Source organism: Ciona intestinalis, chromosome 12, assembly GCF_000224145.3.
Source record: "Ciona intestinalis chromosome 12, KH, whole genome shotgun sequence".
Taxonomy (NCBI): Eukaryota; Metazoa; Chordata; class Ascidiacea; order Phlebobranchia; family Cionidae; genus Ciona; species Ciona intestinalis.
This window is the reverse complement of record NC_020177.2, coordinates 3,219,718-3,246,404: the sequence shown is the minus strand read 5'-3', so window position 1 is coordinate 3,246,404 and position 26,687 is coordinate 3,219,718. Positions and strand designations below refer to the sequence as shown.

The following is a 26,687-nucleotide window of genomic DNA, read 5'->3' as shown; positions in this document are numbered from 1 at the left end:
TTGCTATACGCCTATATGATATTAAATGCACGATTTGTTTTCTTAAAATTTTACAAAAAGGTCTATATTTCATTACAAGGTACTGGGCCATGGCAAAACTATCGACTTCCAGAATATATAACTCCGTCCCATTACCGTCTAACACTTCACCCTAACATGACAACTGATACATACACTGGGACCAACGCAATGACTTTTACTGTCTCGCAGGTGACTTTTTACATTTTTACACCAACAATTTTCTAAGCTTATCTGTAACTTTTAAAATCACCAATTGTATATATTTTAACGGTAGCCGGTTTTGACTCAATTTCTTAGGTTTTAAAACTTATAAATACGTTAGAAACATATAGCAAGGTGCTGGGGGAAGATGGGACACTTTCTCTTTCTATTAAAAACACGATCAGAACGGTCAATATGAAAATCGTAAGAGTACTGTTTTAAACTTATTTGAATGTTCTTTCTTTACTACCAAATGGGGCGAGAAAATAGAATGAAAATGTGTCCCATCTTCCCCCATACTACTATACATTTAACCAGCTTATAACTTTTAGCCAACTAAATACGTCTTGGTTCACGCTGACGCTCAAGTGGCAATCCATAAGGTGACATTAGAACATGTTGTTGGTGGTGCAACAACATATCATGGTCTGAAAATTGTACGAGAATTCCGCTATCCAGAGTTCGAGTATTACGTAGTAGAAACGGATACAATGCTGACGGTTTTAGGTAAGAACGTTTGAGCATTTAAATATTGTTTTCTTGAATTTTATCCTCGTGGTCTGAAAACGACGCAGTCGTTATAATACGGGCGTTCTGGGTTTTACAAATCGTGCCAGCTTACGAGTTGCAATGTTTGTAACTTTGTTGGGGTTTGATTTTTTTGTATAGATGATAATTTAAACAACCCATTAATGGCCAATGGGTTGGAGCAATTGCCGTTAAGTGTCTTACCCAAGAACACATACGCACACAATGCGCAGATATGTATTATCTGGACACTAGGTGCATTGGTATATACCACGCAAGTCTCATGTTTACCTAACTTGGTAACCCGTAACGAGCACGGGGTGTATGAAAGCCCCATGTTATAATGATATCATTGCCCCGCCACGATAGGATAAAATCATTAATGATTAATCTATTCATATTCAAATGGAAAGTGATAAAAGTAACTGAAAATATGTGGTTTCCTACCTCAATGTACCAAGACTAGGTTATAATGTCACCAGCGGTTTTGTGATAACAAACCGTAAATCACACATACGAGTCACTAAGCGTTAATGACAGTAATCACTTGCAAACATTACGCAGGTGATAACGAGAACTATGTACTTACCATGGAGTTTTCAAGCTCGTTGGTACTGCGGATCGTGGGCTTATACAAATCGACATACACAGTACCCGGCACTGGAGAAGAAAAGTAAGTAAAATTGGGTCCACTTTTTAGGGTGGATGGGGAAAGATAGGACAACTTTTCATTCTATTTTCTCGTCCCAATTGGTAGTAAACAAAGATAATTCAAAAAAGTTTAAAACCGTAACCTTAAGACTTCAATAGAATGTTGTTAATTGGTTAAAACACGATCAGGAAATTTGGATATTATATGTGCTAAAGATGTCCCATCACCCTACTATGTCACTATACATGGGGCAGCCATATGCAGTTCACTTCTTCCTACGAATGTCCGCAAATTATCTTAGTGAATAGTTTTTTTTATTGAAAATTTGGACATCCCATCAGTTTAGTGTCTTGCCCAGAGGCATATACCCCCATAATAATACCAGCGACGAACCTAGAACCCATGACCTCTGGGTAAGAGGCGGGTGCGCTACCAACTCTGAAATAAACAAATGTTAATGAAATCTCTTACTTTAGGGCCATGGTAGGCTCTGATATGGAACCCACCGATGCACGAAAAGCTTACCCGTGTTTTGACGAGCCTGCGTTTAAAATCCGTTTCACAACAACTCTAGTACACGAAGCTCACCACAATGCTTTATCGAATATGGATGTCGATGTAAGTACATAAAGGAAATATTTACTGGGGCAGTAAAATACCTGCAATGTATGCAGTTTTCATTGTACCATAATCACACTTTATTGGGTGTGTCGTTCGCATAATAGTCCTCATGTGGCAGAGAAATAAAAATACGTTTGTCTGGCTTGCCGGCGCCATTGTGGGGATGTAAGCTAATGCATAGAAAGTCGAAATTCATTGGCTGATATACAAAACAGTACCCGAAATATTGTGAACATGCTATAACTATTGCAAGAAGGGTATTACACGGAACAATTGTATATGATAATGGAGATCTCACGGTCTGAAATAAATAAATTAAGACTAAATTAAGACTGAAAGCTTTTTTTGAAAATAAGAGATAAGGCCATTTTTTAAATTTGTTTATCAGTGTGTCTCAGGAGTCCCACAACATGTGTATAGATTTCTACGAAACTACATTTGGTTATCAATTTAAATAATCATAACAGACAGTTTTATAACGATAATTGGTGCGTGTGTTAATTCAGATGGTAAACAATTTGAGCACAATTTTTTAATTATGAATAATTTAATTATATTTTTATGAAAATTTTTATCTTTTTCTGGGACATCCTATTTTTCCTAAACCAAATATTTTTTCTAAATATAGAAAGTCGTTGATCGGAGTGATGGCCTCACAGAAACGTTGTTCAAAGAGTCAGTTCCCATGTCGACTTATCTCGGTTGTTTTGCAGTCAGTGAATTTGTCTCGCTCGAAGAGAAGAGTGCGAAAAACGGCATCCCGGTAAAAAATATGTTTCATTACCCACAAAGTTACACACGTGGTAACTTGTAAGCGGGCACGAGGTGTATAAAAAAAGAACACATGTGGACAAGTAACGTTTTAGTACAGGCCTTTTTTAAAAATGCTCTTATGTCTATTTTTGTGCTGTCTTAATGTAAATACAGGATCGCAAACTTCGCACACGTGAAGTTTTTGTATATGCTTTTTACTTTATTTTTATTTTAAATTTCAGTTGCGTGTATTTGTCCCGCCCCATCAAAAAGACGCCGGTCAAGCGAACTATGCACTTGATGTAATGAAAATAGTGTTCGATTTTTTCGAGGAATATTTTGGAATGGATTACGCGCTTCCAAAATGCGGTAAGCCGACTCATTGCTTTCGTGGAGCTTTCGTACAATCTACAACCGTTTATTTGTACAATCTCTTTACTAATAGTTGAATAATATTCTATTCTATATGTGGCCGAGGTTTTCGTCGAGTACCTTTAGGCCAGAGTTGGCCAACTATCCCAAAACCCAGGCCAATTATACCATTTAAAAATTATGACTCTGTCCTGGACCTCCCAACACCTTGACTTTATTCTAAGTTGTTAAATAATGATTATACACCATAAGGTGAACACTCGTGTTGTGCTAAATATACATAGTAGGGTCGAAGAAGATGGAACACCTATTCATTCTATTTTCTCTTCCCATAGTTTTATTCTTTATTCTCTAATCGAAGGTCAAATTAAGCAAATCATTTTCGTATACACAGACATGATATCTATTCCCAACTTTGGAACCGGTGCAATGGAGAACTGGGGCCTTATAACCTACAGGGAAACCAATCTGTTATGGGACGATCGCGAATCTTCTACAGCGAATAAACAACGCGTTGCTGCTGTTATTGCTCATGAGCTTGTACACCAGGTGATTCTATCTATGGTTTAAGGTTATTTTGAAGCCAAAAAAACAATTTAAAGCTGGCCAATTAATAGTATTCCAAAAAAAGCTGTAAAAGTTATAGAGAAAGCCAGAAATTATATGAGAAAATTCAAGAACACGATTCTTTTGCGGAATTACTTATTTTTCACCAAGTACGAAGTAAACCATGCTCTTATACATATATGTATATCTGTATATCTGACTTGTTCATACTGATTTTACAATACAGTGGTTCGGGAACGTGGTTACAATGAAATGGTGGGATAACCTCTGGTTGAACGAAGGTTTCGCTTCATATTTCGAATACTTAGGACAACAAGTGGCGGAACCAACATGGCAGATCGTAAGACCTTGTTTTGTGCTTTATATCGTAACCAATCCGGTGTAAACCAATTGAGTAGAAGCCTATCTCTATAGGTTAACGTTTGGATAGCAGGCGCACAACATATACCTCTTAGTTTGTGTTTTTGATTACAGTAAGAACAACAAAAAACGTCAGTTTTGTAAACATGCTTTATATTAGGATAGAGCGTGTTCGTTATACTTACAAATCCTCCAAGAACTTGAAAATGATTGTATAAACGTACACCTATGTTTCATGTATTTGATTTTGTACGAATTGCAATTTAGTTTTCTTTTTCCAGATGGACCAGTTTCTAATCCAAGACATACAACCCGTTTTGTCGTTTGACTCGAGAATAAATTCACACCCGATTGTAGTTAACGTATCCACCCCGGGCCAGATTACATCAGTATTTGACACCATTAGCTATTCAAAGGTAAAGATACCTCAGACCTTTTCAGTATCGCCTAAACCGAATAGCTTTCATCTTAAAAGTATTTTTCCCAACTTTCCCTACTGTGTGGATTGTTTGTATTTTTAATTCAGGCAGCTGACCGCTTAAATATAAACAATGCGCATATAATGAAAATATAACTTTTAGCACATTTACACATATACAAACACTGTAGTTTAACATTGTAGTTTTTATACTTTAACTAAACTGATTGTTACTTTTATGCCTTTCCGACAGGGTGCTTCTATTCTTCGCTATATGAGAGAAATTTTGGGGGAAGAGGCATTTATGGGTGGCATTAGGAACTATCTACGTAAACATGAATATGCCAACGCCGATCACCATGAGTTGTGGCGTGACGTACAGGAGGTATTAGTAGTTACATCTTAGCCATAATAGTTGGCAGTATTAGTTGTTTTTTTTTCGGTTCTATGGTGTTTAACGTATATGATGCGCGTACCACTTTTGATATTATAAAGATCTTTCATGTGGTATATGAGCAACTTTTTAGATTAACCAAACAAAATATTAACGATTTATTGAACGAAAGTATGAATATACTATGTGTGTACGGTGTATAACAAGGCACCCATGTTATATACTAGAAAGTGAGCATGCGGTGTAAAGATACGCACCATGTATGCCTGGTGCGTATCGTAATTTGGATACGATTTTTTTAACGATTTTTGAATTATTATTTTGATTGCATGAAGCTAATTTCCCCACCTAATACGTTCTTCTTATCTATTTAATAATTTAATGCTATACGTTTCATTCCAGTACATTGACGATAGCACATCGTTGACGATAAACATAGCAGACACAATGAATCCATGGGTTGAACAAATGGGTTACCCTGTTCTCTCTGTGGCTAACGACGGTACTGTGACCCAGGTAAGCTTGCTCTTGATACCCCTCTCTTTGTTCTTTAGATAACATGATCTTCGCCATCGTTTTCGAAAAGATACATAAAAATCATGTTATGTTATGTTAAGCTACTTTTCTCAGCATCTTTTCGAGACCAATATTTTTCGTTACTTCTATAAATGTAGCTGTAGTGGCCTATCTTACAACACATAAATCTATGCTTTATAATACCATAAATCTAATGTGTCTGAAACACGCGTTTTACTTTAGGACCATTTTCTCATCGACCCGAACGCAGACTTGTCTGGAAGAGAACCGTCAGCATTCAACTACAAATGGAACGTCGACCTCGCTTATTACACGAGCAATGACCCAACCATAACAAAGGAAAGATTGGCTATAAATGCACCTTGTGAGTGAGATGTGTATGTTTGACATAAAAACAGTACCCTTAAAAACATTGCAATCGGCATAACGTGTATAAAGGCAAATGTATGTGAATGGTGTTTCAATAGGCCGCAGTAGGACAGATTCAATTGACAAATGATTGCACAAGTGGTAGAATTAATTATTGATGACTGGATGAGTGAATAAATAAATGAATGAACGAATGAATAAATGAATAAATGAACGAATGAATAAAAAATACATAAATGAAAAAGTGTGAATAAACAAATAAATAAAGAATAAATAAACAAACAAATAACAAAAGAATGAATGAACGAACGTTGTATGAATGAATAAACAATGCTGCGACTTCTAAACTGTACAATGTTTTTCCAGCAAAGCAGTTGGCTATTGGTACGCTGAACCCAAATGACTACTTTAAACTGAACCCGGGACAGCAAGGATATTACCGTGTAAACTATGAAGTTAGCATGTGGAATACAATAAGTCAACAATTGTTAAACGATCACACTGTATTCAATGAGACGGACCGCTCGAATTTGATGGACGATGCCCTAACCCTTGCACCGTAAGATACAATACTTTATTACTTTTACTAGATTTTTCCATTGTAAGTATAGATACAATTAACGATAATTGCCCTATCGACTCTTCCTGTTACCTTAACGTTCTCGTTTAAGTACTTGGGTGGCACGACTTGTTTAAGCCAACAATGTCTAAATGTTTAAGCCAATTTAAGCCAACGATGTCTAAAAAAAGAACATTGTATATAAGTGCAATACACCTATATTATCTATTGAATAAATGATCCAAAATGGGCCAAACGCGTACAAACATCCTACATAGCCTGGTTTAGGACTCTAGGTGTATTCAGTGCGGCACGTCGTATTCTCTGCAACTTCAGCCATATACTGGCACATTCACCTAATAATATGCACATTTATATTTCTAAACGTAAACCTATACTTAACACTTATACAGAGCTAAAAAGATAACTTACCCACAAGCATTAAACATGACGAGGTACTTGGACAATGAACGCGGGTATCTAGTATGGGATGCTTTTTCATCCGGAAGTTCTTACATCCGAATCATGCTTGAAAGCACGCTCATCTATCCAGACTTCCAGGTTAGATGTTTGAATCGTATCACCTAGCGTTGATGTAGCTAATTTGAATAGTCGGACGATGCGTAAATGAAGACTCGTCGCTGCTACTATTGTGGGCGTGTGTGTCTTTGGCAAGATGCTTAAGGACAATTTCTCTAACCCAGTGGTCACTAATGGGTTGACTAAAGTATCAGGCATATACACATTAAAACAAAAAATCAAATAGTTACCTACAAATTCACATACATGGTAACTCGTGTAAGCGGGCACGAGGTGTGAAACAGAACACTCGCGTTATAATAACTGTCAAAAAAAAACGGGGAGAGGGTAAATAAGTTACATTTATTCATTCATTCATTCAAGTATATGGCAAGCTCACAATTCGTGTACATCGTACTGTTTTGGTTGCATGTGTGTTGCTTGGGCAATTGGAAACCAGTGTTTTAGTTACCTTGAAAACAGAAAACCGTGCTGTGGTTAAGTTATAGTGAAGTGGGGGAAGATGGGACACCTTTTCGTTTAGTTTTTTCTTTCCATTTGGTAGTAAACATGAAACATTCAATGAATTATAAAACCGTATCTTCACGACTTCCATATAGACCGTTGTTAATTGTTTAAAACACGGTCCGGCTATTTGGATATTATATATTATTTGGATATTATTTGTTAAATGTGTCCTACCTTCCCCTACCCTACTACATAACTCTTTCAGGTTTTACCACTACTGTTTTACAGGCATACTACCGAAATAAAGTCAAGCCTGCAGCTGACGAACTGGGTTGGAATGCAAGTGTGGGGACGCACGTGGAAAAGTAAATATGTGATATTATAACAACAAATATTAAGTTGTGCTTACCATATAAAAACAAGTACATTTACTTGGCTCTCACGGACAACTAGCTCCTATACAAAAACACTTGCCACTGTTTAATTTATTTTTCGTAATGTTCAACGTTTTTTTGATATTAACATATACAGCTTGCTAAATTCCTATAAATTTGCTTGAAGGTTAAACCGTGCGCTGTGCCTTGGTTTGGCTTTGAGGTACGGAGATGTTGATGCTCTGGCAAATGCAACAGACTTTTTTAGCCAGTGGATCGCAGACTCATCATATTAGTAAGAATAAACTAAGTCATTACGTTTACGGGTGTAACAAGGTTAACAGCTGCAGTATGTATAGTAGGACGGGGCAAGATGGTACACATTTTCATTGATTTTCTCTTCCCATTTGGTGGTAAACAAAAAACATGCAAAAATTATAAAACCGTATTCTCACGACACCCATAAAAGGTTGTCAGTCTTCCCCCACTCTACTATATTAAAACTTATTTGTTTTTACACCTGTTTTACAATATATTTTAGTGGGACATTGTTATTTTTCAGCAAAATTAATTCGCAAATGTTAACTGGTTCTTTATACCCTGTTATTTATACCCTACTTGTACTGTAGTTTTGTGCTTGGTATACTTTTTATAAAACATTTGATTTTTTAGTTTGTATCCTGACACGAGGCAGCTGGTGTACAGATACGGCATAGCAGATACAGGTGTAGCGGAGTGGGAGACGATGCTTCAGAGGTATTTGGTTGAATCGGTGGCTACTGAGAGAACTAACCTAATGAGAGGGTTGACATCAACAGAAGATGTCACTTTGATATCCAGGTGTGTAATTGATTCTTACTTTAATTTGATGTTGTAGAAATGGGCGCATTTAGAGTAACACTTCTCCAAAGGTCTGATATGACAATGCTTTATGACAGCATTGTCGGCAAGATATGTAAAACGATGGTATTGTTACTTAGGCTAACGAATAGTAAATTTGTTGTTACAACTATTTAGAAAAGCAAACCGGTTCAAATATAGTTGAGCCCGAAGGCTACCTCATTATTTTAAATGTTACTGCGGATTTTAAAAAATAGATATTCAGTGATCGCCAGCAAGAATAAATTTACGTTTATACTTAGCACTAATAAGATAACGCTAACTTTTACCATCAAACGTTTACAACTTCTGGCTTATACCAATTATTGCATTTGTTGCTTACAATACATTTTGAACTGATGTGTACTTCTATAGAATGTTAGAATACAGCAAAAACGAGAGCATCGTCAGAACGCAGGACTTCTTCAATTGGATTACCTACATCTCATATTCGACGACAGGCAACAGAATGGCTTGGGCTTGGGTACAACTTAACTGGGAGTATATGGTGGCAAGGTATGAAAACAGACTTGTTTAGTTATAATAATAGAATATAGTAGGGTGGGGTAAGATGGGACATTTTTTAATTCTATTTTCTTGTCCCATTCGGAAGAACAAAAAAAATTCAAAGAATTATACACCCGTATCTTCATGACTTTCATTTACTTTTTCGTGGGGAAAATGTGGCAAATTAACGCACTCGTAGTTTTATAAACCCCTGCCTACAATCTAGTTTGGGTATAGATAGCAAATGTAAAAATGTAATTGGCCAATACCGCATAGGGCGCGTAGAAGAACGTACAATTGCTTGGTTTAAGTCTACTTAAACTTATGTAAATGAAAACATAATGTAACTTTCTCATGTACAGGTTTGGCATCAATGACCGAAATTTAGGACGATTAGTTCCGAACATCGTTTCAGATTACAACACTGATGTTCAATTATGGGAGGTAGGAATATACAAGGCATTCTTGCATATTAAAAATTAAATACCTAAATGACTTAACAAATTTCAACGTTCGCATTGCTATGAAGGAATAAAGCTTACTTTGGCTAGAATTTTGGACAATAGTTTGTGACCACTGGGTTGGAGCAATTAATGAACTTTAAGCGTCTGGTTTAAAGACCACACTTGCTTAAAGTAATAATATCTTCAAACACGCCGACTTTTCTAACTATAGGCCACCGTTTTAGCTTTTGGCTATATGGAACTGTCTTTAATATTGGTAGGCTGTTTGCTTAATTTAACCCTAAATCGTTACAAATCAGTCGGTACAGTTAAATACGTCTAAAAAAGTAATAAAAGGATATATATAGTACGGTGGGGAGAGATGGGTCACCTTTTATTTCTATTTTTCGTTCGATTGGGTAGTAAAAATAGAAAATTTAAAGAATTATAAAACCGTATCCTTTCGACTTTCATTAACCATTGTTAATGTTTAAACACAATCAGGATATTTGGATATTATGTGGTAAAAGTGTTCCACCTACTATACTACTTACGTGTTTCTTTTTGTGGATAGAAATAATTGATTTTTTGGCATATTCTATAGGTTGAAAGTTTCTTTGCGCGGTATCCAGAATCTGGTGCTGGTGCAAGCGGTCGTATATCTGCTGTTAATGAGATAAATACTAATATCCAATGGATGAAAGAAAACCAGGCTGTAATTGCCGACTGGTTGGCAACTGAGTTGGGAAATTAGTGTTCGAAAAAGTTCTTTGTATCGAGAAATACGTTTGATCTCACATTATGTAAATTGGCGGTTTTAGACTGCTCATTTAGAAATTATCATTTAACTTTTAAGTCAATACTGTTTCTAGAAGCATTTGTTGTTAATTTTTTACATTTTAATGAAAAAGCCAACACGGCGTGCATTATACATAGTGAGTTCCTAAGAGATTAATTTCGTTTATGTTTATCAATTTTAAGTAGCATTTCCGTATATATATATTAGACGACTGTTAATCTCATTGTACTGTAATGTATATTTGTCTAGCTAATTCAACTTTTCGTATTATTTTCCGTTTAATTTCCGCGCAGCACCAATAATATTCAACCAATTGTTATCATTCCGTATACAACCATGAGTTATTTCATTGTTTTGTGAACGCTAGTGGCCTTGTAGACCATTTTCGTCAATCCGTCCTTCTTTTCATCGGTGTAATGTTGTATTCATACTTTCTTACAACCAATGACCTTTATAGTAAAGTAAGCTGATAATTCTTAAAATATTTTTTTCTCAATTAGCCTACTCCAATTTCTATCATAGATATCTAGATATTTTTGTATCATAGATGTCTAAACATTTGGTACCACTATGTTTTGGTTTGCTCATGGTGAACCTAATTAAAGAGGGAGGAGAAATTCTGCGCACAATAAAGAAACAAAGAGAAAAAAGAGTTAAACCATTTACGTTAGTGTACTGCTCTAAGGTTGCGATTTTTCTTGCGACTTGGCATATTTTGCTATAAACAACACGAAATCGAAGCGAAGCCATGAAGTTGTCGCCCATATCGTTATGTTTCACCAATGCTAAAAATATAGTTTTTTAGTTGGAAAATTCGCACAGATCTTCAGTCATTTTGGTTGTACAATGCGTACGTATTTATACACACATTTTTTGTCAATCATTTTACAAAAATATGAGCCCATTCATTACAGTTTTGCTGTCTTGTCATTTCATACAAGATCTTTGTTTGAACCCTGCGCTCATCCACTTTGATTTTGCAACATTTTCCAAAAATGTTTTGTCATGAACTAAATTTTAAAGTCGAGGTCAATTTTTTATTGTTTTCTTAAATTTTCGCAGTTTAGTAAAAATTTAGTTGTTGTATTAGTGGCGTATCTTTTTCTCGTATGTTACTGTAGCGTGTATTGCGCAAATAAAATACAAATACAATAAAAAGTGAAATTCTGTTTTTCTAATTTCCTTTTCTTTTGCGCCAAGAAAGAATTGTGAACATTTTGTTATTATTATAAGTTGGTTTAAAAGCTGCTTTTGCGAAAATGGAGGAATTAGGAATAGCAACAAAACCTGTAAGTTATGTTATACCTTCTTAATAAAACCTAATTTCCTATAATGATTTAAGCTATTATTATGAAATAATCCATTTTTTTATCACAATTTTATATGTCTATAATAATTACTTCAAAAAGTATAATTACATAAACACATTATAAACATTAAGAAACATCTATAGGCTATCGTCACGCCAGAATCATCCCGTCCTGGCACTGTTCAATCTATGCTTAGCACGACTGAAATAGACAAGATAGAAGATCTTTATACGAAATACAAGAAGCTGCAAAAACAACTGGAGTTTCTCGGAGTACAAGAAGAATATATTAAAGGTTTTTGAATTTTTAAAACAAATTTTAAAAGTCATAAGGTAGAAGCACTAAAAAGCAGAAGTTATACACTTTGTGTGTGTGAAAAGTACAAACTAGTCGTCAGAGTATGGCGAATGTACGAGCGATTTTGTTAACTTTTGGTTATGCTCACTTTAATTTATTCCATGCACGCTAGTTTAATTCACTAATGAACCAAATCCCAATCAAGTTAAGTAGAATGCTAATGTGGCTTGAAAATGTACATGAATTACCGGTCGATTTTAAATGATTGCACGCCACACGGAAAAATAACTGTTGCAAATCCCAAAGTCAAAAATGTGAGTTTTTACCCCAATGCATGATACCGGTATCATGTGTGGAAACTAGTGTACAATCACTTTTTTTCGGTAGCGATAATTTAATCAATTAAACCTGTTTCTACTTTTTTGCTTTACGTATTATAAGCACACAAAGTTTTACCAAAAAACTAACTATTCATTATAACAGATGAAATGAAGAACTTGAGGAAGGAATATTTGCATGCTCAGGAAGAAGTGAAACGCATACAGAGTATTCCTGTTGTGATTGGTCAATTCTTGGAAGCAGTGGACCAGAACAATGCAATTGTTCTTTCAACAACCGGATCAAATTATTATGTCCGAATATTAAGCACAATTGATAGGTATGGATTTACAGTTTTATTCAACTGCTTTAGACAATTCCATCTCTAATTTCATATTTTGAAATAATTGGGCAAAGCCCAAAAATAAATGGGCATTTTTTTTATAGCCATGTTCCAACAAGACTACTAATCTATTGTAGATGTAGTGTACAAAAACTGTATTGTGTGGCTATAATTGATGTTGTCCTATAAATAAAAGAAGATTCGAAACTCTAGATTTAAAAAAAATAGTCATTATCCTGGAATAACTAATTATTCTGTAATGTGCATTCCTAGTTGTAATACACACAGCCAGTTTTGTACTTCTATTTACAAGGTAGCATTATTAGCTGAAACTGAGTTTTGTTTTTCTAGAGAACTTTTGAAACCGAACTCTTCAGTGGCTCTTCACAAACATAGTAACGCACTTGTGGATGTCCTCCCTCCTGAAGCAGACAGCAGTATCACTATGCTTTCTGCAGGTATCATGTTACATGCTTTTAACTTTTAAAAATGTGTGTTTTTTAAAATGGCTAAGGCCAGTGCTTTTATTCTAATCTTTAACCTAAAAAAACATAAGTTTTTTCAATATGTGAATTTTAAAAGCCGATCCTTTTTAGGGTGAAATAGAATTAATTTGGTACTTGTCTTTTTGAATGAGTGAATACATGTAACTTGCTTTCTCCTCGCTGGGCTTGAAAACCACAGTCTTTATGACACTGGTGTTCTGTTTCATACAACCTGTGCCAACTTACGAGTTACCACCCAAGTAACTTTGTGGGTGATTTATATTTTGCTTTTCTTTGTTCATTAAAACGCCTACTATTACAGATGAGAAACCTGATGTGTCTTATTCTGATATTGGTGGAATGGACATCCAGAAACAAGAAGTTAAAGAAGCTGTTGAACTTCCGTTGACACATTTCGAGCTTTATAAACAGGTTGATCTTTGTAGCACACTAAATACTTTTCAGTTTTCAATGAGAGTTTTAATTAATATATATTACAATACATACAATCTATATATAGATTTTAGATTTTCAAAACATAAAATCGATATTCTATAAAAGTTTAATATTCTGAAATTGTATGCAGTATTTTGTGCAAAATTTATATACTCCCAGTGACCCCTTAAATTCGATACGCAACCCCTAATTTGCGATTTAGCCCTAAAGCATTTTCGTCAACTAGATTGGAATTGACCCTCCTCGTGGAGTCTTGATGTTCGGACCTCCTGGTTGTGGAAAGACAATGTTGGCAAAAGCTGTCGCCCACCATACCACTGCTTCATTTATTCGAGTCGTTGGATCGGAATTCGTGCAGAAATATCTGGGTGAAGGACCAAGGATGGTACGGGATGTGTTCAGGTAAGACTGTTGTTCTGTTGGTTTGAATAATAGAAAATATCACTTGTTTATTCTCACGTGTATTGGGTGTTTGATTGTTCACTTGTATGCAATTGTGGGTAATTGTTTCTATTTTTTTCCAATTGAGTGCCAATTTGGACAACCCATTAGTGACCGCTGGGTTGCAGGAATTACAGTTTAGTGTATTGCCCAATACACTTATGCCCCCAATGGTGGTAACATTTAGCATTGATAGGTTTACTTATTACTTTGGTTGGATCTTTAAAAGTCACAGCACAGGGAAAATCTTATAATATAAAAGTTTTTGTATTATTAACAGCAAAGCATTTTTGGCTTTGGCGGCAAAGTACTAGCACTGTGGCACTTAGGCAACTAAATTATGTGATTTGCCAAGTCTGAATTAGCAGCATTTTTATATTAAATTTCCTTTCCTTATATTAATTCTAAACCCATACCTACAGACTTGCCAAAGAGAACTCCCCTGCCATTATCTTCATTGATGAAATAGATGCGATCGCCACGAAGCGTTTTGACGCTCAAACTGGTGCAGATCGTGAGGTGCAACGTATCTTGCTGGAACTACTTAACCAGATGGATGGCTTCGATCAAACTGTTAATGTTAAGGTCAGTGAAAAAATAATTGAATAAATTTGATTTACAATATGATATATATATATATATATATATAGGCATTAAAAGTTTGGTTTTAAAGTTTACTGATTAGTTGTAGTGCAAGAATTTTTAAGGTAGTGGTATCTATGATTTCTGACATTCATTTAAGTTAAATTTAGGTTAAATAGGCGTCATTTATTGAATGTGGGATAGGCATCAAACTATTTTTAAATGAAAGTGGTCAGAGATAGTTAATTGCGAAACGAATTTGTTTTAATATTTACTGATTAATCCAGTGCAAAAAAATGAGAAGTGACATATATTTTAGTTAATTTAATTAACAAAGCAATTAAATATATTGCAATCTGGGACCTGGGTTTCTTGCAACTACCAGAATGTCGTTTCTGTAAAAAGTATTTCTCAAGCTTTTGGAATGTAGTTCTAGCGGCTTCAGGCTGAAATTGAGTCTTGATTTTATTGAGTTTCTATTCTTAGTACCTACATATTCATATCTTTTATGTCAAGTTTTAATCAGTTTCTTTATGTGCTTGTAAATGTTTCAGGTTGTTTTTTATCAGTTTTCAAATGTCCTAGGTTATTATGGCCACCAACCGAGCTGACACGCTCGATCCTGCTCTGCTGCGTCCTGGTCGTCTGGATCGGAAGATTGAATTCCCGCTTCCGGATCGGAGACAGAAGCGTCTCGTCTTCTCCACCATTACTGGGAAGATGAACCTCAGCGATGAAGTGGATTTGGAAGATTGTAAGTACCTTTTCGGAAGCAGGAAGAGAAGATTTTTGGAGAAATTCATAAAGACCAGTTTTTAAACTAGAATTCTAAAAAAATGGCTTGGAAAAGTTCTACAGAAAAATTTAGACCAGTAGATATGTAAGATAAAAAAATCAGATTTTTTAGATAAAAATACCCAAAAAAGGAGACTAGAAATAATTTTGCAGAGGATTTTAGACCAGTTAGAAATAGTTAGCTGTAGTTTAAGTTTAAATTGTATTCAAGTTGAATTACAGCATTTCAAAATAGTTTGTACTCTGCTTGTGCTTTTCTATTAATATTGGGCTAAGTATTTTAATGTTAGTCTAATACTCATTAGGCCAAGTCTTAATTTTAATGTGTTTTAGTATATGCTATTGGCTATGTACTTTCGTTCAAATTTAACAACAATTTTCTGGACATGTTTACAGATGTTGCCAGACCTGACAAAATCACTGGTGCTGATATAAATGCAATTTGCCAAGAAGCAGGCATGCTTGCAGTTCGTGAAAACCGGTATGTCGTTCTTTCCAAAGATTTCGAGAAGGCTTACAAAACACAGATGAAGAAAGACGAGCAAGAAATGGAATTTTACAAATGATTGTTTCGTGATAAATCGATATTGTTTTCGTGGTGTTACGCTATAAATGGTGATATTACTGTTTTCGAGTTTCAGTGCAAAGAGCATTTTTGCTGCTATGAAATAAGACTTAGTCATTTTGTCACACAGTTTGAAGTTCAAATAAATTATCACATTGCAAGCTAATGTAGTTCTTTTGTAAATTTCATGTTGCTTATTTTAAATATAGTAGGGTGGGGGAAGATGGGACACCTTTTTATTCCAATTTCCGTTTCCATTTGATAGGAAACCAAAAACAATCCACGAAATGTAAAACAATATCCTCCCTACTCTCATACACCTTTGTTAATTGTTTAAAACGGAATAAGGATATTGTGTGCTAGAGGTGTCCCGTTTTACCCCACCTGCTGTACTATATGTTCTATCTAAGGGGGGGGTCGTGAGGATACGGTTTTATAATTCTTTGAATGTTTTTTATTTACTACCAAATGGGCCAAGAAAATGATCTGAAAAGGTGTCCCATCTTCCCCACACCCTACTATGCAACTTCACTCATTGAAATGACTAAATATCTTAAAACAGTTTACATCAGTTGCATCGGTCGTGAAACTAGTATCTGTATCTACTTGTAATAAGAAAGACTGACGCCAATATTTCGAGTAAAGCGTGTATTAATTATTAAATTTACATTTGATTAATGCAATCAAGAAGTTACAGCAAATCGCAGCATATAATTGTCGCCTTCGCACCCACTTAAGACTTAACTTAAGCAGGAACGAATGAGAGATGTATTAGAGGATATTCTCTCTCTATTTGTGATTTAGGATGATTTTTTGATGATTTGGGGTACGTGAAACTGTAGGAACCTTTGTAAAAAATAGAAAATAAAATAAAAACTGCTTTTAAAACGAGGCAATATAGAGGACTGTTACCCTAAACAATTTGTTCGAGTTCTGTTAATTTTAATTCGTTTTAAATAAATAAATTGAAACTACCTCTCCCGATTAAAACGTACCAATGACGGCCCTATTAATCAATGGTGATGTAAACACGATTGTGACGTAACAATCAACGGAACGTCACAATCGTCAGCAACACTGGCGGTGAAAAAATGCACAGCTAATCAAGAAAGAGCCCTGTACGCAACGAAAGGCCTTTGGAACAGTAACAATATCAACCAAGTAGACGGCGACCAATTACGGCGTAGCGATAATTATTACGGAAAAATACGATAATTGCGCGCGGATGTTATTCTATACAGTAAGGTTGCGAGTTATGTACAACTAATATGGACCGTATGCATCAGTTGCGGTCGTTGCGATTCCTGGGTATGTGACGGTTGAATTGTACAGTTGAAAGCTTGAATAGTCGCTGTCAGTCACGGCTCCGTTGTACATTGCGTATCCATTAACGTCGCCGTTAATTCCTGTACCGACAGTTGGTATGTTGTCGGTGACGTACACCTGCTCAACGTCAGGTTTGACGTCATCGGTGGTGACGTCATCACCCGAGAGCGAATCTAACACGTGACTGGCAGCGATTTCTTTAGCGACATCAAGTGAGGTACACAATTTGGTAGGGGTGAACTGGTTGGGTTTGGCTTGCGCTGATTGGTTGGGGTTGTATGACGTGTCCTGCTGGGATTGGCTGCTGGACAAGCCCGGGATTTCCACCTAAAAATAAAAAATAAATATATTAAGTTTCTCCTTTTTCGATGTAAATTTACGTCACTGCCTGAATCTGTGGGTAAAAAGACACCCGTGTTATAACGAATGTCGTTTTCAGCCACGCGGGTTCAGAGAAGATCTCGATTACGAATGTAGTAGGGTGGGGAAGATGGGACACCTTTTCACTCTATTTTCCAATTTTATTTGGTAATTAACAAAGAACATTCAATGATTTATAAAACCATATCCTCACGACTCCTATAGACCGTTGTTAATTGTTTAAATTATGTACTAAATGTGTTTCCCCTTCCCCACCCTATACTATATTGCTATTAAATTTTATACTATTGTTGCAATTACCCGGTATAAGAACAGTTGGCGACCATTCTGGCCATCGGCTGAGTGTAGCTTGTAGTCCGGGTTCCCCAGCGACATTTTCATGCAGTACTCCTCCAAAAGCTGCGAGTATAGTTTATCGTTAAACCTAAGGATCAGTAGCTTGTTATAGGCTATGTATGTTCTTAACCAAATGATACTTATGATAACTTCAAGACTGTACAGTGTGCCCTTATGCAGTATGGTTATTGGCTTTATCTTCGTTTTATCTACGATTTTCTTGCGTTTTTTTTATTTCACCTTGTTTTTGATTTTTTACCATTTTAGCCCCAATTTCTTGTTTTTTTTACCTGTATTGGCGATTTCTGCAGTTGGCTGGGCTTGAGCGATAGTGGGTTGGTAGGGGTGAGCACCATGTCTGGCATTAAGTCGTATTTCTCTGCCTGCACCGGCGGTTGGACCGATACCACCTGTCGATGCAACGTCATATTGTATGCCATGAAGTCATAGGGTATGTTATGACGTCATATGGTATAATATGACATAGTATACTATATTATGACGTCACGTTGTAAATTGTGACATCATATTGTATATTATGACGTCATATAATACATCATATTGTATATTATGACGTCATATTGTATGTCATGAAGTCATAGGGTATGTTATGACGTCATATGGTATAATATGACATAGTATACTATATTATGACGTCATGTTGTAAATTGTGACATCATATTGTATATTATGACGTCAAAAAAATGCTCTAGTTACCTGTTGTGGTTGATACCACTGCGGACGTTTGTATTGGCTGTAGTACGTCGTCTGGAAGCTGAAATGACAGTTTTTTTTATCAAAAATGATAAAAAACTGAATTAGTTTCATAAAACAGAGAAATCCAAGCAAAGCGAATTACATAAAGATTTGTTTCAATTTTAAACATTTCTGTTCAATTATTATAAATTAGTAACTTTTTTGTTGTTTTTAAATTATGGTTTAGTCTTTTGGTGAAAAATTTACTAAATCTACACGTATTCTAATTTTTTAAAAGTCATCTCGAATTTCGGCGTTGTTCTGTGTATGTGACGTCACAATAATGAACAAAAGCAACTTGTCACAGCCAAGACATTCATAAAAATCAAATTATACATTTCAATGTTTACACTACAAAGGCTAGTATAGCATCTAGTTCAATTAAACAGTTCTCAAATTATTGGCCCAATTAGTTAGACGGTTAGTGCACTTTTTACTTAATTATGACTTCAAAATTATGTGTGTGTCGACTTTTTCTCTTACTTCGTAAGCTCTTCCAAAAATCTAAAAGATACCTTCTGGGGTGTAACTTAACTTGGACAATCTAAGCGTTTTTTTGTGTTTTTTTTTTCAAAGTTTTCTAAATTATATGTGTGTGTGTCGACTTTTCTCTTACTTCGTAAGCTCTTCCAAAAATCTAAAAAATACCTTCTGGAAGGTGTAACTAATACTAAAAATGTAAAAATGTAAGCGTTTTTTCTTCAAAGTTTTCTGTTTTTGTGTTTTTTTTAAAAGTTTTCTGTAGTGACAGTCGTGAGAATTAGCAATCACAAGTTAATTGTTACCGCATAATGGTTTGATTGTTGATTGCACACCTGGAGATCACCACCCACTACGGAGACCTCATTTCCGTACCCAACTCTTCCGTTGCCTACTCTGGCTGCCACCCGACTCCCTGCAGCTCTGTTTCGTCCTCTCAGTGAAATGCCCCTGCCCTGGGCCCCAGCAATCCCCGTCGTAGCGCCCGGAATACCAAGAGGGACTCCCGCGGCCCCAATTTGAGTGACCATCCCTGGAACTTGTGGTACCCCACCTCTAAGGGGCGGTACAGCGAATCTCGGAGAAGAAGCGAGGGTCGGGATAGTAGTAGCACCGTACGGGACACCGTAGTAGATAGGTCCTCCTAATAACAAGGCAGTTTGGTTGGATTTAGCTGTGTTTATATGAGTGAATTGTAGTACAATCTTTTATTAGCAGTTTAGCAGTAATAATATGCTTTTAGGTCAGAAAACAGAAACAGGCTATATAGTAGGGTGGGGAAAGATGGGACATATTTAGCACATAATGCCCACATTATCCTGATCGTGTTTTAAACAGTTAACAACGGTCTATGAGAGTCGTCAGAATACGGTTTTATATTTCTTTAATTTTGCTTTGTTTACTACCAAATTGGACGAGGAAACCAAAATGTACGGTAGCCGTTACCGGTGTACAAAAAAAACATATACCAACAGACCTTTATAGAATGAATAAATGTAACTTTTTTACCCTTGCGAGCAAAAACAGTCTCTGTATAACACGGGTGTTCTGTTTTATTTACACCCCATTCTAGCTTACGAGTTACCACATACCAGTTGTTGTCATTACCTGCGTATGAATAAGCAGCAGATGCAGGATCAAATCGTGGATCATAAGTCGTTGCAACATATCCTGGTATTGTTAGTGGTTCTTGAGTCTCAACAACTCTATTTGCTGCTCTCGTGTATCTGAAAATCAAAACTATATTTCAAACGTACAAAGACACCCAATATTTCCTGATTGTGTTTTAAACGGTTAACAACAGTTTTTTAGGTTTGTGAGACTACGTTTACATAACATTTTAAATGTTTTTTGTTTACTACTAAATGAAACAAATAAAGAATAAACATGTCCCATCTTACCCCACATTACTTGTCCCATCTTACCCCACCCTAAAACATAGCATTCCCAATTACCTGACGTATGTTTCACGGTCTACTGGTTTCGCCAAAGTGACTTCCATCGGGGACCCATCCAAAATCTTCCCGTTCAATTGTTTCAAACACTTTATCGCATTTTCTCGCGTGTTAAAATGAACGAAGCCGTAATCTCGTATCTTCTTCACTCTTTCAATAGATCCAGACGGTACTAGAGCCGAAAACTCCTGTGAAATAATATGAATGAATGTAACTCATTTATACTTGCTTGGCCGGGCAACGGCAGTCGTTATAACACAGTGTTCTGTTTCATACACCTCGTGCCCGCTTACGAATAACCCCATATGTAACTTTGCGTGGACAACTATTGAGACAACCCATAAGGGACCACTGGGTTACAGATTGATCAAGGACAAATACGCCCGCTATGACAGCAGTGTCGAGCCTCGAACTCGAACCCTCCCGACTAAAGCCAAATCTGAACTCGGATATTTTTAAAACACAGTATTACCGCTTCCAATTGCTCTTCGGTCGTATTCAGCATCAGGTTTCTGACGTAGAGGATCTTAACAGTGGCCATTATGTCGTCATCAACTTCGACTTCTGGCTCGGCCCAATCAACAGCGATAGGATGACCCCAGATTTGTGGTCTGGTGTGCATCAACTTTCTGCGGACAATATATTGAATTTAGAACTACACTAAAATATTTTTACCATGTCGTAGGGTACAGTTTCGAGGCTCGTCGTTGCTATCATTGTGGGCGTATGTGTCCTTGGAAAAAACACTTGGTTGTATTTGCTCGAACCAAGCAGCCCCTCATGGGTTGTTATAACGAATTTTGTTTCCCCGCTACTCATGTTATACATATAGTAGGGTGGGGGAAGATGGGACACCTTTTCATTCCATTTTCTCATCGCATTTGGTAGTAAACAAAGAACAATCAGAGAATTATTAAACCGTATCCTCACGACTCCCATAGACCGTTGTTAATTTTTTAAAACATGATCAGGTTGTTTAACTAATATGCGCTAAAGGTGTTCTATCTTTCACACCCTACTATATACATATATACACATACGTACATGGTGGTGTTAAATGTGTATACCTTCTGGCCATTGCAGCCGTATGATGGTCCTGGTATTCCACGAACGCAAATCCTCGATTCTTCTGTTTATCGGCCGCAGATGGGTAAACTATGACGTCACATACCCCCTCGGTCACCTTTTTCATCTCAATTAGAATTTCCTCTTTTTGTTTTGTTTTGGGGATCCCACCGACAAACAATCTGTATTGTATAAATGTTTATAATGGATTCAAATCGTACAGATTAGGTTAAGCCAAAAATTTGGGAACATCACGTGAAACAAGGAAATTTAAACTGCTCCAGCTAAAATTTAAATTACAAAAAAAATTATCGATAGGTTTATTGTAAGCTGTATTTTGGGCACAAGTGTTAATGGGCAACTCTGTCGTAAATGCAAAGTCCTGACATGCCTTTCCGTGAAACACAACTCATAAAAAGCAGAATATATCTATAAAGCCATCAACTATAGCAGTGTGGAGAAAAATGGGACATCTTTTTTATTCTCTTTTTTTCGGGCTATTTGGTATTAAACTAAGAACATTATAGAATTATAAAGCCGTACCCATACAACTCCCATAGACCGTTGTTAATTGTTAAAAACATGATCGGGATATTTAGATATTGTCTGCGAAAGATGTCCCGTCTTCCCCCACCCCACTATACGTTAAGTAATGTGCCCATAAATAAAAGGTTTGGCAGTCATAAGCCTTTTGGATCATTTATATGCGTGTGTGTACACAGTTTGGTAGACATAAGCAGTTATTTGCCATTTGCACCATTTCTTGTTTTAAACTGACCTGCAATTATCCACGCTCTTGCATACCCCGAGTAATCTCCCCTTTCGAATTTCGAAGTTGTTCAGATCCTTTAGCGCTGCACGGGCCTCACTAGCGGCGCAATACTTCACAAAAGCAAACCCCCGGTTGTTGCCATTAAAGTCCATCATTAAACGCAACTCATAAATCCTGGAAAATAAAAGTTCAAGCACCTTTGAAATATATAAGTGACAAGGGTTTATAACTTGTTCCAATATGAACCAAAGGTCGTTTTGGATCTAGAATTGCTCATGTAAAAGTGATTTACGGCCTCCCGTTATGGCTTCGGCAACGTTTACACGCTATTTGATTAAATTTGTTTTACATCTTTATATGTCGTGCAAGCCTGGGCTGGACTACACCAGCGCTATATATTTGGAAGCCTCGTTAACCATTTACTATTACAGCACTAAACTAAAGGGCAAACAAAGGTAAGATTTTACAGCCGTGTTTCTCATGCTTGTTCGCCAAGAAACGAGTGATAAATATGTTTGCATGGGCCCTGCAGCAAATGGTCGCATGCGAAGATATGTTTTTTGCAGTCTATTATCCAAGTTAAATATTTGTTTTCTAATAATTCCTGATAAATCCGCGTTCGCTCGTGTGAACTACTCAGCAATAACCTAATCTACTTAGAAAACACTCGTAAATTCGCCACACCGCGGAGTGTGTCAATACCACATTAAAATAGACTGTTTCGCGCTGTAATTTATGCAATGATTAAAGACCGTGTAAATTTTAGGTATTTGCCATTTCAGTCTCGGTATACATTTTACTTGTCCATCTGTGAATTTGTAGCCTTTATTGTTATTATTACACCTTTGCGACTCTGACTACTTGTAAAAAATGTGTAGCGCATAGGTTTATAGCTTTTATAAAAAAAAGTAACAAAAACCAAAACTGCCATTCGTGTTTTGACAAAACGGGCTCTATGTGTCCACCTACCGACCACATTTTTCCAACACAGGAACAAGTTCGTCTTCATATAGGTCACGTGGTAACTTTCCAACAAACACCTCGCATCCTTTCCCGGGGATGACGTCATTCCAGTGGGGAGGTGGCCCGCCATATTTTCGTTGTCCATTTTCCTAAAAACGTAAAACATCTGAATGATAATATAGTTTTTGAATGAATTAATGTTACTTGCTTTGTCATAGCGTGGCGGAAAACTTCAGTCGTTTTAGCACGGATATTGTGTTTCATACATTTAGTGTTTTATATACCCTCTGCCTAAACTTGCGGTATACCATTTCTTATACTTGTATAACATATAGTAGGGTGGGGGAAGATGGGACACCTTTAACAAAGAATATCCAAACATCCTAATCGTGTTTTAAACATTTGACAACGGTGTATGGAAGTCGCGATGATACGGTTTTATACCTCTTGAATTTTTTGTTTACTACTAAATTGGACAAGAAAAAAGAATGAGAAGGTGTCCCGTCTTCCCCCAGCCTACTATATGTTTGAACCTAAAACCATACAGTCAAAACCTATAGGAAATTTGCGCCGACTGATTAAATAGCTGCTCGCTCTATATAGGTCACATCAGTAAATATTTATTGTACCAATGCTGCCAGCTTAGTTATAAGACCATTTCGAATAATTATACACCCAAGACTATTTTTAAAACGATAACCCAAAATTATAAAACTTTATAATTTTTTTTAAGTATAGACTATTTTCACACTCTAGTAAGATTGGTTGAATAGTACAGAATTTGAGAAGCTTTCGATTAAGCTTATATTTTATTTACACATATGGCATTTGTTATTTGTCTATAACCATGGATGTACGTGTCCCAACTCTCAATACATGAGTTTATAAATATATAGTTCCTGGGTGGGGAAGATGGGACATCTTTTCATTCTATTGTGTGATCCTATTTGGTAGTAAACCAAGAACATTTCACTCACATAGACCGTTGTTAATTGTTTAAAACATGGGATATTTGGATGTTATGTGCTAAAGGTGTCCCGTCTTCCCCACTCTACTATATGTTGAGGTACAGCTTTAAGATTATAATCAATATTTTTTAAAATCAAACCCGTAGCATACATATTCGACAGGTATAAATATTTATTTAGGAATGACAATTTTTTGTTCAATCCTATAACTTATAAACCTCAAACACCTAAGCCATGTTTTTTGACAAAAACCCAACTAAATTATCCGTTCAATCACAATAACGCGCTCAGATTAGTATAAAGTTACCACATTACAATATAATGTCCCACATTTCCTAATTATGTTTTAAACAATTAACAAATGGCGGTGACGCCGTTATATAATTCAGTAAAATATTTTGCTTACTACCAAACAGGACGATAAAAAAGAATGAAAACATTTCCCATCTTACCCCAACCTACTATATTAAAAATCACCAGTTAAAATCGTGACTTTTAAACCGATGATAAAATAACTCCCAGTAAGTTACAAACACAAATTTAAAATTAGTTTTAAGTAGTTTTTACCTGTTTAATCGTGTACCCAGTCTTTTGGCATAGAGCATGCAGCGCTGCTTCCTTGGCTGGGTTATTGCATAGAGGTTCCGGGTTCGAAGACTCGCTTACGGATTGTTGATTATTGGCTATCATTCTTGTGTTAGCGAAGTCAGGAAGATTTAAGTTTGGCGTCCCGAGATGTAATAATGGTGTCACGGACGTCCGGTTTGGAATTAAAAGATAATCTGAAAAGAGAAAGTAAAATTTGGCGACCGTTTTCGTGCGTTTTACTTTCGTTTTAGCGTCACCTTTAAAAAAAACATTGTTTATAAATATAGTTGGGTGGAGAAAGATGGGACACCTTTTCATTCTATTTCTCGTCCCATTTGGTAGTAAGCAAAAAAAAACATTCAAAAGTTATAAAACCATATCCTCATGACTCCCAAAGACCGTTGTTAATTGTTTAAAACACGTTCAGAATATTTGGGTATTATGTGCTAAAGGTGTCCCATCTACCCCCATAGTACTATATAATGATATATCAAGTTAAAAATTTTTGACTAAAATCTTACCGTTTGCTGATAGTGGCTTCATTAGATACAATAATTCACACGATTATATAACAATTAACTGAAATTACAGCACGCAGTAAAATCCCTACCAAAAATTTTACATAGTCGAGTACAGCTTCTGTATAGTGCGGCAAGACGATTAAAACTGACTCTAAGTGATCCTATTTTGTTCAATATTGACTGGGTCTATGGGATTCTAAAGGCCGTTCATGTAGAGAAGCCGGCGCACAGCAAACATCGTATGTAAATAACGTACCTACAGAACCGTTATATATAAGACTAGGTTGCTGTCTTATGTTTGCTTTTGCTTTGTGACGTCTATTTGCATGAATAGGCGGTAATTGTTCGTTCATACTGGTGCGTTCAATATATGTCGCAATGCATCACATAAAGAAGGTCAAAAATTGTATAGCGATTTCTAGATTTCGCTTTGTAAGTATGACTAGACTATCTCGCAAAATAATGACTTTGTAGTCTTATTATAACACCTGGCGTTACAATAACTCGTACAGCTACTGTCGTTAATTTTTAAGCTACAAAAACACATTTAAACTAGTGCAAACCGAAACAGTTACAAAATTCTCCCTTACCTTGTTTTCGTGGTTCTTCGATCGCAGGTAAATTACGTGTGAGCTAGATTATGGCATTGCTCAGTCATGGGGCAGGCTAATAAGTAACCAGTATTTTACGGGGAACAACATTTTGTTTGCCGAAGATAAGCGGCCCCTGCCACCAGTAAGACAAGTTACTTATTAGACAGCTGAATTCACAACTGTTGGTGAAATAGAGTATGGGAATGATTACTTGAGGAATTTGCTTTGTGGACTCTTCTGTTGATTAGGAAATAATCGACGGTTGAGCTGCCGGAGGCCGAAAACATAGACCTAGGCTCTACTTCCACCTGGCGGATAAAAACTCAACAGCCTTCAGGCGCTTGTGAGGTTTGACCCACAACTGCCCAGCTGTACAGTGTAAACTATGTAGAAAATAAATGAATTACCATAGCATTTTATATGTAAAACTATTTTCACGCAAAGAAATAGCGATAAGTATATGTGACGAAATTAACGTTGTATAGAATTAATTATACTTTGTCAAAAGGTACCTTTTAAAGGTTTCATGAGAACTATTACCTCTGGTTTGC

General features: G+C 36.2%; 3 protein-coding genes across 6 annotated transcripts in view; 2 read left to right on the top strand and 1 right to left on the bottom strand.

Moving 5' to 3' along the window:
* The window catches only part of LOC100186666 (glutamyl aminopeptidase), a 12,370-nt gene extending 1,368 nt beyond the window's left edge, over positions 1 to 11,002 (top strand). Inside the window, exons 5-24 of the mRNA XM_009862186.3 lie at positions 80 to 210; positions 555 to 729; positions 1,315 to 1,423; positions 1,879 to 2,020; positions 2,652 to 2,786; positions 3,019 to 3,145; positions 3,543 to 3,697; positions 3,942 to 4,055; positions 4,357 to 4,491; positions 4,747 to 4,878; positions 5,290 to 5,403; positions 5,647 to 5,788; positions 6,160 to 6,352; positions 6,766 to 6,913; positions 7,628 to 7,704; positions 7,901 to 8,008; positions 8,386 to 8,553; positions 8,968 to 9,108; positions 9,462 to 9,543; positions 10,147 to 11,002. Of these exons, the coding sequence (XP_009860488.1) occupies positions 80 to 210; positions 555 to 729; positions 1,315 to 1,423; positions 1,879 to 2,020; positions 2,652 to 2,786; positions 3,019 to 3,145; positions 3,543 to 3,697; positions 3,942 to 4,055; positions 4,357 to 4,491; positions 4,747 to 4,878; positions 5,290 to 5,403; positions 5,647 to 5,788; positions 6,160 to 6,352; positions 6,766 to 6,913; positions 7,628 to 7,704; positions 7,901 to 8,008; positions 8,386 to 8,553; positions 8,968 to 9,108; positions 9,462 to 9,543; positions 10,147 to 10,296 (2,678 nt within the window). The 3' untranslated portion in view covers positions 10,297 to 11,002. The remainder of the gene's footprint in view (positions 1 to 79; positions 211 to 554; positions 730 to 1,314; positions 1,424 to 1,878; positions 2,021 to 2,651; positions 2,787 to 3,018; positions 3,146 to 3,542; positions 3,698 to 3,941; positions 4,056 to 4,356; positions 4,492 to 4,746; positions 4,879 to 5,289; positions 5,404 to 5,646; positions 5,789 to 6,159; positions 6,353 to 6,765; positions 6,914 to 7,627; positions 7,705 to 7,900; positions 8,009 to 8,385; positions 8,554 to 8,967; positions 9,109 to 9,461; positions 9,544 to 10,146) is intronic.
* Positions 11,003 to 11,460: 458 nt separating this feature from the next.
* Positions 11,461 to 16,099, top strand: LOC100184190 (26S proteasome regulatory subunit 6B). Its single transcript, XM_002130557.5, has 9 exons — positions 11,461 to 11,630; positions 11,795 to 11,945; positions 12,432 to 12,606; positions 12,961 to 13,067; positions 13,417 to 13,526; positions 13,777 to 13,952; positions 14,414 to 14,576; positions 15,159 to 15,327; positions 15,765 to 16,099. Exons 1-9 carry the CDS (start codon positions 11,601 to 11,603, stop codon positions 15,932 to 15,934), a joined length of 1,251 nt encoding a protein of 416 aa, XP_002130593.1. The 5' UTR covers positions 11,461 to 11,600; the 3' UTR covers positions 15,935 to 16,099.
* A 467-nt stretch (positions 16,100 to 16,566) lies between these two features.
* LOC100181804 (APOBEC1 complementation factor) lies at positions 16,567 to 26,230 on the bottom strand. Of its 4 annotated transcripts, none has more exons than XM_002130966.5 (13): positions 26,134 to 26,230; positions 25,002 to 25,216; positions 23,473 to 23,615; positions 22,510 to 22,677; positions 21,734 to 21,913; positions 21,139 to 21,295; positions 20,667 to 20,854; positions 20,320 to 20,438; positions 19,588 to 19,855; positions 18,694 to 18,751; positions 18,267 to 18,386; positions 17,941 to 18,039; positions 16,567 to 17,586 (listed from the first exon to the last, which is right to left on the bottom strand). In XM_002130966.5, exons 2-13 carry the CDS (start codon positions 25,122 to 25,124, stop codon positions 17,197 to 17,199), a joined length of 2,013 nt encoding a protein of 670 aa, XP_002131002.2. In that variant the 5' UTR covers positions 25,125 to 25,216; positions 26,134 to 26,230; the 3' UTR covers positions 16,567 to 17,196. The 4 variants fall into 4 exon arrangements, with proteins under 4 accessions (XP_002131002.2, XP_009860487.1, XP_026692958.1 ...); XM_009862185.3 differs by lacking the exon at positions 26,134 to 26,230 and adding an exon at positions 25,544 to 25,699; XM_026837157.1 differs by lacking the exon at positions 26,134 to 26,230 and adding an exon at positions 25,544 to 25,700 and having other exon boundaries at positions 17,023 to 17,586; positions 19,518 to 19,855.
* Positions 26,231 to 26,687: the final 457 nt, after the last annotated feature.

What these genes read in the sequence shown, in the direction of transcription:
- LOC100184190 (XM_002130557.5), top strand. Translation starts at nt 11,601, where the DNA reads ATGGAGGAATTAGGAATAGCAACAAAACCT. An exon ending in TAGGAATAGCAACAAAACCT is followed by an intron (nt 11,631 to 11,794) that starts GTAAGTTATGTT and finishes AAACATCTATAG; the next exon opens with GCTATCGTCACGCCAGAATC. An exon ending in TATCACTATGCTTTCTGCAG is followed by an intron (nt 13,068 to 13,416) that starts GTATCATGTTAC and finishes CTACTATTACAG; the next exon opens with ATGAGAAACCTGATGTGTCT.
- LOC100181804 (XM_009862185.3), bottom strand. Translation starts at nt 25,565, where the DNA reads ATGAAGCCACTATCAGCAAACG. An exon ending in GACCGTGAAACATACGTCAG is followed by an intron (nt 20,439 to 20,666) that starts GTAATTGGGAAT and finishes TTTGATTTTCAG; the next exon opens with ATACACGAGAGCAGCAAATA. An exon ending in GCCAACTGTTCTTATACCGG is followed by an intron (nt 17,587 to 17,940) that starts GTAATTGCAACA and finishes TTTTATTTTTAG; the next exon opens with GTGGAAATCCCGGGCTTGTC.